A 13,151-nucleotide genomic window follows, 5' to 3' on the forward strand; every position below is an offset into this window, starting at 1 on the left:
CTAAAGAGACCACAGATTCTGCTGTTACTTACTACATCTTAGCAATTTTCTCTCTCAATTCATTAAGAATTGACAGGTCTAATGTCTCCTGAAATTCAAGCAACACCAAAACATTTGTCAGTAAATTATTTTACCAACATGATCCATGACATAACACCATTTCACAGATCAAACATTATTAAAAATAAGAAATAACCCATTCATGAAGCAATATTTGCCTTAGAAGCATTACCCTTTCAGTGCGGGAACCGAATTTTGAAGGCCTGTGCAAACAGTTTGGATCCAGATAAGACGCCACAGAACGTGGCGTCTCATCAGGATCCAAACTGTTTGCTATTCTGATAGTATTCTTTGAATTTTTTTTTTAAGAAAATGCTAATTTTAGAAATTTAGCAGACGACATTTTAGCAGACGACAAATTTTCCAGCATGCAAAGGGTTAAAGCATCACTGATGCAGTGCTCCAGCTAGGATTTAAATAGGGCAGGGCCCTGTCAAAAGGGCACTTTAGCGCACACACTCATAAATGTTTTATCCCACTGGCATCTTTTCAATATAGCTTGTGGTATTTATGTTTTTTTTATATTACATGTATTTTGTATTAAAAACATTGTTTCCATAATAAATAAAGCTACTTTCAGTGTGAACATTAATAAGTGAATCTGCAAATAAAATTTGCTGACTAATAGTGTGATCACATGAAAAATGGCCTGTTTTGGGTCTAAGGGGGAAGAGTTGGACCTTGGGGCAGTGTGGGAATCACCCGTTGGTTAAGACCTGGCTGCAGCATGTCTGCTGTTATTACTGAGTGATCTGAACTGTTTTAACATTGACCATTTTGCAAACAAGTGATTAATGCCAATCAGACTTCAACAGCAGAACTGAAAACAGTCCATGTTGATGTTCAAAAAGTTTTTGCAAGAAACATTTAAACATGTCTGAAGCAGAATTAGAATAGTGAGGTCCCAGAACCTAGCTATAATTCACAAAAACTAGAATAACATAATAATTGTTAGGTCTTAGAACCTAGCCATTTAACTTGCAAACATTAGAATAACATAGTAATTTTGCCTTTAGAAGCAAGAGCTAAATTTTAGTTTTAAGCCACCTTTCACTGCTGATTAAGAGAAGCTTGTAATACCTGGTAGATAGCATATAGCATTTATTCTTTTTTAGACATGTCGTAGTGTCCAAGTTACACTAGCACAAACGCAACCGTGAAAGCCTTAAAAATGAACTTGAGTGTTAACAAGGTTTTACTATAGCCATACAATGCAAACTAACTCAAGCTGCAATGTTTAAAAAAAAAACGGAACCATTTTGAACTCAGCCAAAATATCATTAAAACAAATGTTCTGACCAAGTTTCATGAAGATTGGACCATAAATGTGACAACTAAATGACGACCACAGAACCATGATAGACAAAAGGTCATCAATTTGGGTTTAGGTAAGCTAAAAATGGAAGGCAGATTCATGAATACAAAAGATATGCAAAGAAAGATTTTTTGTGATCAAAGAAATAAGCATTCATAATATATCTTCAGATGGAATTGTTGACACAATACATTAATTGTATTATTTTCATAAAAGACAAAGAGAAGTGAAAGAACATCCGTAGAGATGTCATCATATGTTTAAATGGCAGACACTGGCCCTCCCAGACAAATGCCTTCTCAACACTTTGAGCATAGGCATTCAGGTGTTGCCAGACATACCCACACAGTAAATGGTCCTCCAAAAATTATAAAAAATAGCCAGTGTTAATGTCATGGTAATAAGTCATTATTGTGAAAAATACTTGTACAAAGAGTAATCAGTTTGTTAAACAATACTTTTATATTTCAAATAATTAATTATGAACTTGTTGTGGGCATGTTAATGGCTTATTAATTGTAATCAATTAAGAGTTTCAGAAATCATACTATGTTATCAAAAGGTGCAGAATCATAAATGTTGGGATGGCCAGTGTCCAGAAGAACATATGGGCTGCATTGTGGCAAAACTTGTACAAATGCACATGCTCAAAGTGTCCTCCCAAATTAGCTCGTGCAGTCTGCACAGGCTAATCATGGACAATTGTTTCCACCTTAACTTAGTTTTTATTTAAAACAGATTTTCTTCAAAGAAAAACTTTCATAAAAATAGAAACTGCACTGCACAGGCTAATCTGGGATGACACGTAACACATATGCATTCAGCCCAGTTTACCAAGAACAAGGCTCAGTATACTAGCAGCTTTGAATCAGGACTTCCATTCCAATATTCCGAAAGCAGAGAATATCAATGCACTATTTCAAAGGCAAAGATTCAAGTTATATTTATACATGTAAAATTAAAATTAATAGTAATTATCATTGTATTCACTTAAATATCCAACATAGAAAAAACTAAAGGTTTCTCACCTAAAATATTTTTTAATTAACTTATATTAACCAGTAAATTAAAGTTTAACACAAAACCAACAATAAAAAAAATCTCTTTTTTAAGAAATTTTTATTATCAGAGACACAATCCAGCACAGAAAGATCTTGATACAGCCATATAACATTATAATGAGCAAGACGTCTTCAAGAAAGAATGCAATACAGTTATAACTGATTCACTTACATAAGTCTGAATTAAAACAGGTGTTCCATCAAGCTTTGCTTTCTATGATAAAAAAATTTATCATTGACAAAAAACAAGTTACTTCACTCAGTTATTTTGATTCTTAATGGTATTTAGGGTAATATTTATTATTTCTCAAAATAACCAGGATTTAATAATATTAAATTAAAGATAATTGGAGTAAAATGCAGCATTGCAAAACAAGAGGGCTTTAGAGGCCCAACTTCGCTCACATGAGATACAAAGGAACTGACCTGTTCTGTGCAGCCCAAGATATCATTAGAACAAATGCTCATAAAGAGTGAACTTTAAAGGGGCCTTTTCACAGATTTTGGCATTTTTTAACTTATTCATTAAATGCTTTATATTGATAAATGTAAACATTGGATAGTAAAAGCTCCAGTAAAAAATCAAGAATAAAATAAAAAAAAGGAAAAGAACATTGCCCGGAGCAGGTTTCGAACCAGTGACCCCTGGAGTCCTGCCAGAGTCCTGAAGTAAAAACGCTTTAGCCTACTGAGCTATTCCGCCGAGTACACATACTTGACGTATTTTATACCTTATATAAGCAATCTTCGTAGTTTCACAAAATTTAACGACAAAAACAGAACTCTCCAAATTATTCAATCGTTTCGCTTTGCAACGCTTTATAATTTTTAGGTTTTAAAATCGTCAAAAGATGCATATAATGGCTATATTAGACCATGGTAAATGTTCAGTATTACTGTTTCCTCACAAATATCATAACTAGAACGAAAATTTGCGAATCTGAAACAACTTTTTTCAATTTTGTCAATTTACCAAAGCGTGAAAAGATCCCTTTAAATGTAACTTTTAGAGTGCTAACAGGGTTTAACTATAGCCATATAAGGATAACTTCCCGGCCCCCTGGCGGCAATGTTTTTCAACAGACCGGAACTATTTTCAAACTTGTCCAAGATATCATTAAAACAAATGTTCTTACCAATTTTCATGATTATTGGACAATATATTGTCCTTAAAGAGTGTTTTACTATAGCCATATAAGGAAAATGCCCAGCCCCCCCCCCCCCCCCCCCCCCCCCCCACCCCCCCCCCCTGATGGCCATGTTTTTAAGCAACCTGAACCATTTTCGAACTCGTCCAACATAATATTGGGACAAATCTTGTGACCAAGTTTCATCAAGATCTAACAATAAATGTGGCCTCTAAAGTGTTAACAAGGCAAATGTTGACGCCACACAACGCTCATCGTACTATGGACAAAAGGCGATCAAAATAAATAATAATTCATGAAATAACAAGAGCATCGCATAACAGGTGCCAACGATTGGCTGCGGGTGCAGTTTTGAATAAATGAAAGCTTGTCAGAATTTCTTTTTTATGAGGTCACAGTAACCTTGACCTTTGACCTAGTGACCTCAAAATGGGTGTGACATATAGAACTCATCAAGGTGCATCTACACATGAAGTTTCAAAGTTGTAGTTGGAAGCACTTTGATTTTAGAGCAAAATGTCAAGGTTTTAGCACGACGCGGACGCCAAACGCCGGACGAAGAGCTGGTTATGACAATACCTTGGGTTTTCTCCGAAAACAGCCAAGCTTAAAATCAACACGAGGGCTTGAAAGTCTACAAGTCACTCACCTGAGATAAAAGGAACAGACCGGTTCTGTGCAGCCCAACATATCATTAGAATAATTGTACTGGCCAAGTTTCATGAAGAGTGAACTATAAATGGCCCACTTTTGGCCATGTTTTTCAACAGACCAGAACCATTTTTGAACTCATCCAAGATATCATTAAAACAAATGTTCTGACCAAGTTTCATGAAGATAGGACAATAAATGTGACTTTTTGAGTGTTAACAAGTTTTTACTATAGCCACATAAGGAAAATGCCTAGCCCCCTGGTGGCCATGTTTTTCAACAAACAAGAACCATTTCGACCTCGTCCAAGATATCAATAGGACAAATCTTCTGACCAAGTTTCATGAAGATCGGACAATAAATGTGGCCTCTAGAGTGTTAACAAGGTTTTACAATAGTCATATTAGGAAAAATGCCCCGCCCCCTTGCGGCCATGTTTTTCAAGCAACTGGAACCTTTTTCTAACTCGTCCAAGATATAATTGGGACAAAACTTCTGACCAAGTTCCATGAAGATCAGACAATAAATGTGGCCTCAAGAATGTTAACAAGGTTTTACTATAGCCATAAAAGAAAAAATGCCCTTTCCCCTGCTGGCCATGTTTTTCAACGGACTGGAATCATTTTCAAACTATAAAATATAATTTGCATAAATCTTTTGACCAAATTCATGAAGATTGCACAATAAATAGATTGTTCATAAAGCAAATGTTGGTGCCACACGACGACAACGCAGGACAGACGAAGGACAAAAGGCTATCACAAAAGGCGCACATTGTGCTAAGGTGAGCTAATAACAAATAGATGCATCACTGCCACATATAAAAACATCACAAAAGGACTTTAATAAATTATTTACGATGAATTTACAACAATTAGCAAAATTTGATTTAGCATAATATGGAATGAGTGATATATTGACGTCATCATTTGATGACGTTCAATTGAACGAATGATAATGGCGACTAAAATTCGTTAAGCTCCAGGGTATAGCCGCGATTTGATAGTGTTGAAAACTGGCCCAACACGTTTGCTGAAATTTGACATGTATATGGACCAGAACGCGATCTACCTGATGGCGTATTCGTTATAACTGAGAAAAATCTAGTTTTCGATCAAATGACGAAAAAGTGGTGTTTTTTATTGCGCAATCGCTATAAACACGTGAGTTGGCCGGAAGTACATGTAGCGTTAATAGCAACCCTAAGACAATTCACCCTCAGGAGACAATTCAAATCTGATTTTTAGTACCCCAATTTTTTTCGTAACCGTTTTTTTTCGTACCCAAATGTTTTTCGTACCCAGATTTGTTCATACCAAAAAAAAATTTTGTACCCATTTTTTTCGTACCCAAAAGTTTTTCATACCCAAATTTTTCGTACCAAATTATTTTTTCGTACCCAATATTTTTTCGTACCCTTTTTTTTGTTCGTACCCTATTTTTTTTCGTACCCAATTTTGTTCCTACCCATGTTTTTTGTACCCAATTTTTTGTACCAATTTTTTTTCGTACCCATATTTTTCATACCCAAATCTTTTTCGTACCCATTTTTTTCATACCCAAATTTTTTTTGTACCCATTTTTTTCGTACCCAAATGTTTTTCGTTCCCAATTTTTTTTGTACCCAAATTTTGTTTTCATACCTATTTTTTTCGTACCCAAATGTTTTTCGTACCCAAATTTTTCGTACCCAATTTTTTTTTGTCGTACCCATCTTTTTCGTACCCAAATGTTTTTCGTCCCAAATTTTTTCGTACCATTTTTTTTCGTACCCATTTTTTTCGTACCCAAATAAAAAAAAATTTGAACCCGTTTATTTGTACCCAAATTTGTTTCGTACCCAAATTTTTTCATACCAAAATTTTTATTCGTTCTCATTTTTTTTGTACCCAAATAGTTTTTTGTACCCTAATTTTTTTTCGTACCCTTTTTTTTTCGTACTCAAATTTGTTTTCGTACCGAAATTTGTTTTTTTCCTACTTAATGGATTTTCAATTTGATTTGATCTCCCCACTCATTCCATCCCGCGAAACCCTTAAGGTGTCGCAACTCTAGTTATATCTTGTGTTTAATTTATGGATGCAAGAGATTACAAAAATCATCAACCAGTTAAGCTGTTGCTGTAACCAGTTATTAATCGTTTAACCAAATTGCCTTAAGTAGTTAAACTGTACGTAAAAAATGTCATACCGCTCAAACCGCTCTATAGAAAGGAAAATAATTTCAAATTTGAAATCGCTTGCGTTGATAACATTCCAGTTTCGTAATAAATATGTATATTACAATTTATTCTAATAATTTTGTAAATGTACGCAATATTTTGTATTTATTTTTCCTATGTAAATGCATAGGGAGTACAAAATTAAAGAACTACACATGTTAATTTTAACATGTCATTAAATTATTTTTGGTTGGGGCGCTTATATTACGTTTGCATCATGTTGCTCACAAAATGGTGTGTTGATGTGTTTTCCCTTTCAGTTCGACGTAAAGAGGGTCAAGAGTGTTCAACGAATCTGCATCTTGTCTTATTCGATATTTGCATATTTTGTTGTTTGCATTTTAGCGTCTGCAGCTGAATGATTATCTTTTGATGTTCATTAGACATTTAATAATCTTTTCGCGAGAAATCAGTGTTGGATATTGGTTAACAAAACATCAAAATAAGCCGTCCAATGTCTCAACTGATTTTTATTGCGAGTTTGATAAATGTGTCAATTCGTCTTTGTTAATAGCCCCCATCCTCGCAGTTCGCTTGTTAAAACAATAGTGCCTATTATCAAAATGTACCCCCTATTTGTTATCACAAAGGTATTGATTTATTGCTTTATTAGTTTGTTTGTTGACACGTTATTTATTACCGTCGCTGGTGCGGCATGTTGTTTTAACTAGTCACCAGTGCAAGTTGGCAGAATGTCACGCACAAAAAGTAAAAGAGTACAAACTATTCCATGAAAAAAACATAATATTTTTTTTTCCAGATTAACCTGTTCCAGAAAATGCAACCGGTTAACTGGTCGTTTCGGTAGGTTTACTGGTTAACCTCTTGCATTCCTAGTTTAATTACACAGTTGTTGTGGGGATGTAGTGCTTTAGATATCGGCCTTTGCTTTTTAAATAAAAAATGATTTGTCTTTGATTGTTTAAAAAGCTGGATAAAACACTGAAAAAATGAAGTTGTTTACCTGCTTTTGTATGTTTTCTTTAAATAGTTTCCAAAAATTGGCAGCAAGCCAGACTGAAATTATCAAACCTAATAATTTCACATTTCCAATGATCAGGTCACCACCTAGAATGATTTTGAGTATTACTGCAATTAACTTAATATGCCAACAACCGTCATATGTAAGGGTAGTCAAGATAAATAATTTGAGGCCTATCTTGAAAAACAAAAAGTGCGAAGTGCTAAAAAATTTAAACATGACAACAGTATATAACATGACAGCTGTCTTTATGATGCCAGTGTAGAGTACAGACGGGCCACAAACCTCGGATTTCTCCAGTTTGTTCTGCTCCTCAATGCGTGTGATGATCTCTGTCATGTTTGTCTCCAGCACCATACCCCCCATCACCAGCTCAGCCAGGATGTAGTGGACCTTTAGAACGGCAGTCATCATGAAAAACATGTGCCTCATAACTATTACATAAGTACTTTCAGATTAAAAAGATCAAATTTGGCAGAATGTATGTAGTGCTGCATTTCAAATTACAGGGATAATATTTAAAATTGTAACATACACATACATGTATAAGCCTTAATTCATGTGTGTAAAATGTTGTCCCAGATGAAATCCAGTCTATGGGGAAAGTGTTGTCCTTGATTAGCCTGAGCGGACTGCACACTTTCCCCGTAGACTGGATTTTACGCAAAGTAGAGACTAACTTTAACGAAAACTAACATAAAAGCAGCGATTGTCATGCCTGATTAGCTTGTGCCACTGCACAGGCTTATCTGGGATGACACTAAATGCACATGCATGAAGCCCAGTTTTCCCAGAGATGGACTCATACATTAAAAGAATCATGCAGATAATTGAATGAAGTGGGCCTTTAGAGATTAGCTTGACCAATGGCTAAGAACAATCTACCAATCTACCTGCCCAGTCACACACAGTGACCAATCTACCTTGTCAACATGGAAGATGAGATCCAGCTCACAGACATTCTCAAAGCACTTGTCCAGCGTCTCCACGAACACCTGAAAGCAGTTTGGAAATATAACATTCTAACGATGCAAGAACATTTCCAGTTTTTATTGACAAGTGTCGCCACCAACAGTCATTCATTGGTTTGGTAGAGAAATGACTGACAATCTGGGATTCACTGATTCAAAAGCAAGCATGACAAAATAACTTGTATTGGTATTGGTCCTGAATATCAGTCCTGCATTTGGCTGAAAGAAAATTGCTCCAGTGCTTTCCACAGACCATTAAACGGTGCCTCGCCCGGGCGCTTGAAATTCGAAATCAGAGTCCCTGGGGCGCTTAAAATTTTCTGATCAGTGTGTAATTTTCATTAACTGCAACCAGGCATTCTTAAGATCAAAGCGATATCGACTTCGCCATAAATTGTGAGAGCCGATTTATGATCCTCTATCAATTACTTCATGTATCGCTTTACCATCCTAAAGCCTGCCTAAAGGCGGATCGTCGGTGTAATGGAAAATCGATATTGGCCAATGAGAGCTCACGCTTTGAATGAGCGACAACACTCGGAGGCAGTCATACCTGCAGTAAGATCATGGATGATGCAGACGCCGAGTGACTTAATTTTGTGTGCTTGTAATGGCAGTTTGTTGGCTTTGTTATCTAACACACTCATCAGTCCCTATGGTGTACACCTCAACGATTAAATCTCGACCACATACTTTGGCTCAACTTAGAAGACTGATAATGGCCACCAGGTGTAATCCTCGTGGATATTGTGAATTTCATGCATAATATGGTCAAAACATTTATTTGACTTGTAATGCACTTTAACAAATTATCATTGAATTAATTACGCATGACTGTAAATGTTTCATTCGATTCTCAAACGAGCATTTTAAAATTTGTAATCCGAAACACGCTTCCGAATTTTAATGCTAACACGACATTAACAAATTCAAGCGTCAAATAAACAGTGCTTTATCCTTTGTTTCAATAAAAAGCGGGCAAAAATTATGCAGACATGTAGAACATCGCATGGAGTATTTTGTGTTGTATAAATACGGGAACATTACATCAGGCGATTTACGCGTGTTCATTGGGGAAAAAAAACTCCCTGATTGGACGTTATTTCATCACATCTTTAAATAGTAACATATGCCACAATTTATTTGATACTCAACAAAAATAGCGAATGTTTGTGTTTCTTGAAATTCTTGAGCACTTTTATCGTAAATATTTACCAGAATTTGCTTTTAAAACTGGAATATACGGGATTATTGGGTAATGAGTAGCGACCGGAAAAGTAGTTAGTATGCAGTAATAGATAGAAAGTATGGTTGATACCGATAAATTCAGGACGCGATTAAGACTTGATTATGCGTTTCTATGCGGGAAAGGGTTAAAACAATTTTTAACAAGAAACCATCGGAGACGGGTGATGCTCCCCAAAGTTTTTTTTGTCACAATATTGCACTATATATTTATATTCAGATAAAAGGAAACGTCTTGAGGGCACAGTAGTTTGGGGGGACAATAATTTTTTTATAGAAAATTTCAAAGGGCCATAACTCTATGAAAACTCATCCGACCAGAACCGGCTGATAATATGCACATCTCCTCTTGGTAGTGAAGCTTCCCATAAAGTTTCATTGAATTCCGGTCATTAATTGCTGAGAAATAGCCCAGACAAAAATTGTGCATGGACGGACGGACACACGGACGGACAGACGAAGCGGCCACTATATGCTCCTCCCAAAATTGTTTGGGGGGAGCATAAAAAAGGCCGTATAACGGACCCGATCCCAAAACTAAATTGTAACAAGAAACCGTCGGAGACGGGTGATGCTCCCCAAAGGTTTTTTTTGTCACAATATTGCACTATATATTCACATTAAAGGAAACGTCTTGAGGGGCATAACTTTGGAAAAAAAAATACGATGGATGGTTTAGCAACTTAAAAATTTCAAAGGGCCATAACTCTCTAAATATATCATCTAACCAGAACCCACAAATAACATGCGCATCTCCTCAAGGTAGTCAAGCTTCCCATAAAGCTTCATTGAATTCCAGTCAGTAGTTGGGGAGAAAAAGCCCGGACAAGAATTGCGCTATATGTACAGTTTATAGAAAATTTAAAACAACCACAACTCTGTGAAAAATCATCAGACCATAACTGGCTGATAATATGCACATCTCCTGTTGGTAGTGAAGCTTCCCATAAAGTTTCATTGAATTCCCGCAATAAGTTACTGAGAAATAGCTCGGACAAAAATTGCACTATATGTACAATGGAAAATTTCAAAGGGCCATAACTCTGTGAAAGATCATCCAACGAGAACCGGCTGATAATATGCACATCTCCTCTTGGTAGTGAAGCTTCACATAAAGTTTCATTGAATTCCAGTCATTAGTTGCTGTGAAATAGCCCGGACAAGAATTGCACTATATGTACAGTTACTGGAAAATTTCAAAGGGCCATAACTGTGAAAAATCATCCGACCAGAACTGGCTGATAATATGCACATCTCCTTTTGGTAGTGAAGCTTCCCATAAAGTTTCATTGAATTCAAGTCATTAGTTGCTGAGAAATAGCCCAGACAAGACAGTTAATGGAAAATTTCAAAGGGCCATAACTCTGTGAAAAAACATCAGACAAGAACCGGATGAAATATGCACATCTCCTCTTGGTAGTGAAGCTTCCCATAAAGTTTCATAGAATTCCGGTAATTAGTTGCTGAGAAATAGCCCGGACAAAAATTGTGCACGGACGGAAGGACGGACAGACGAAGCGTCGACTATATGCTCCCCCCCAAATTTTTTTTGGGGAGCATAAAAATGTAGTTATCAATGACTTAATTGCTGTTTTTTCTTTAAGATTCATAATGCACTAAATAACGTCATTTCACTCTATTTTTTTACGTATGTAGGATGCAGCCCTTCCATACCCCCCCCCCCCCCCTCAACGGCCCTGGGGCATCTGAAAAAAATCCTGTGGAAAGCACTGTGCTCATATAAATTTAACTCCTATTTGACTCAAGCAATTAATCAGCCTTGCATCACTTTCATCCATTTTTTCTCATAAGCCAACTTTTAAACATTTTCATGGATAATGATAGCCCTTTTTGGCACTGAAGAAATCAGCAAACCTGTATCAAGTCCAGAATGCCTAGTTCACTTTCCGAGGAGTCGACACAGAACACAAAGTACAAGGTTGCGTAATGCCTGTATATGATCTTGAAGTCTGAGCCTCCTATCAACCTGGGTGGTATGAATACAAAAATGTTATGAAATACAACACAACTCAGAATCAAAAATCAGTACATGTAGTTACATAACTTAATGTTCTTTCAAGATATTTGATACTTTTATTGAATGATTGTTAAATTATAAGGAAAGATCTAAGATCACAAAAGGAAGCAGGACGCAGAGCTTATATATGACCTGAATCTCTAGGGGTTTACGCTCAGAATTTCTTAAGCTAAATTTTGGAGCACTATTATTGACACCCATTTGACATTTTGTTATAGGAAAATTTGTGTCAAAAAGTCAAATGAACTTCATGAACTTTCATACATACACAAGTTTTTTTTCTTTTTAAGCAGGGCCTTATATACATGAAGACCAAGTGTTCTCCATATAAATTTAAGTAGCCAGTTATATTTTCAAAGTAGCCTGTGACTAAGAACTGAAACGGGTTTTTTGCATTGTTTTTAATTGATTTTTTGGGAAAAAGTAGCCGGCACAGAGATTGTTAGTAGCTGGTAAAATCGCCGGCTGCTGGTGCTTCCAGAGAACACTGAAAGACCCCTTCCCCAAATAGAAAGGCCCCTTCCCCTGTCTTTAAAATGATGCATTTTTAACAAAATTTCAAGCATACTTGGTCAGTTTTATCTAAATTTTTTCTCAAAAATGGAAGGCCAGATCCTTTCCCCAAATCAAGTAAAAAACAACCTTTTACACATGGTGTAAACTTAAGCCGATAGTAAATAGGGTGCAGGATCAACCGGGTTTCCAGGGGTTTACACACGGGCTGGACAGAATGTAAACACACCGTAAATAACTTTATATTTGCAAATATCTCAAGTTACTGAAATACATTTGCAAAAATCTTTAATGCATAAAAGACAATTTTTCTTGTATTTTGTGCCGATATTATAAGATTGAAGAATAAAGTATTAAATACGTCTAAAATCGGTGCCAAAAGTTTACGTTGCGTGCTGCATAACCCTGTTCATAAATGCTGTACACATAGAATTTTTGACCAAGACCACAGCCTTATTAAATAAAATAATTATGATTTATTTCACATTGTAAAAAGCAGCATAAGCAAATTGTCTTTTATGTACTTGTTGAAATTCTTTAGAAAAATTGTTTTAAAAAGTTTTGCGAAAAAAGCACCACTTACCGGAGTGTTTACATCGATTACAATTGTGAACCCCACAACGTCACTAGATCCTGCACCCTGGTAAAGCAGCAAGAAGTATGCTCTCCAATTTTTCTAATATAAAATGGGGCATAGGGGGTAACTACAGTTCTGTTTCTGTCTAAAGTGTTGTTATTTAAACACTTAAATAATATTGTCTTATAATGTAATAAAATACAAATTTTCATACATAAAATTGGTTGGGTGTCAAATTATAGTGGTTCTTACACAGTTCACTTCACTAATTGAGTCTAGAGATTGGAAGTGTATACATTTGTAATCAGGTGAAAAAACAACATGGCTAACATCATTATTGAAAGAAATTTCAGCTTAGTTTGTTGCTTG

At 35.9% G+C, this 13,151-nt stretch overlaps 1 protein-coding gene across 1 annotated transcript in view; it reads right to left on the reverse strand.

The window, feature by feature from the left end:
• The window catches only part of LOC127866842 (AP-3 complex subunit sigma-1-like), a 24,732-nt gene continuing 11,581 nt past the window's right edge, over positions 1-13,151 (reverse strand). The window contains exons 4-7 of the mRNA XM_052407674.1: positions 11,530-11,641; positions 8,362-8,433; positions 7,724-7,831; positions 1-88 (exon numbers count right to left, since the gene is read on the reverse strand). Coding sequence (XP_052263634.1) covers positions 32-88; positions 7,724-7,831; positions 8,362-8,433; positions 11,530-11,641 — 349 coding nt within the window. The 3' untranslated portion in view covers positions 1-31. The remainder of the gene's footprint in view (positions 89-7,723; positions 7,832-8,361; positions 8,434-11,529; positions 11,642-13,151) is intronic.

Source organism: Dreissena polymorpha, chromosome 2 (genome assembly GCF_020536995.1).
Source record: "Dreissena polymorpha isolate Duluth1 chromosome 2, UMN_Dpol_1.0, whole genome shotgun sequence".
NCBI classification, from domain to species: Eukaryota; Metazoa; Mollusca; class Bivalvia; order Myida; family Dreissenidae; genus Dreissena; species Dreissena polymorpha.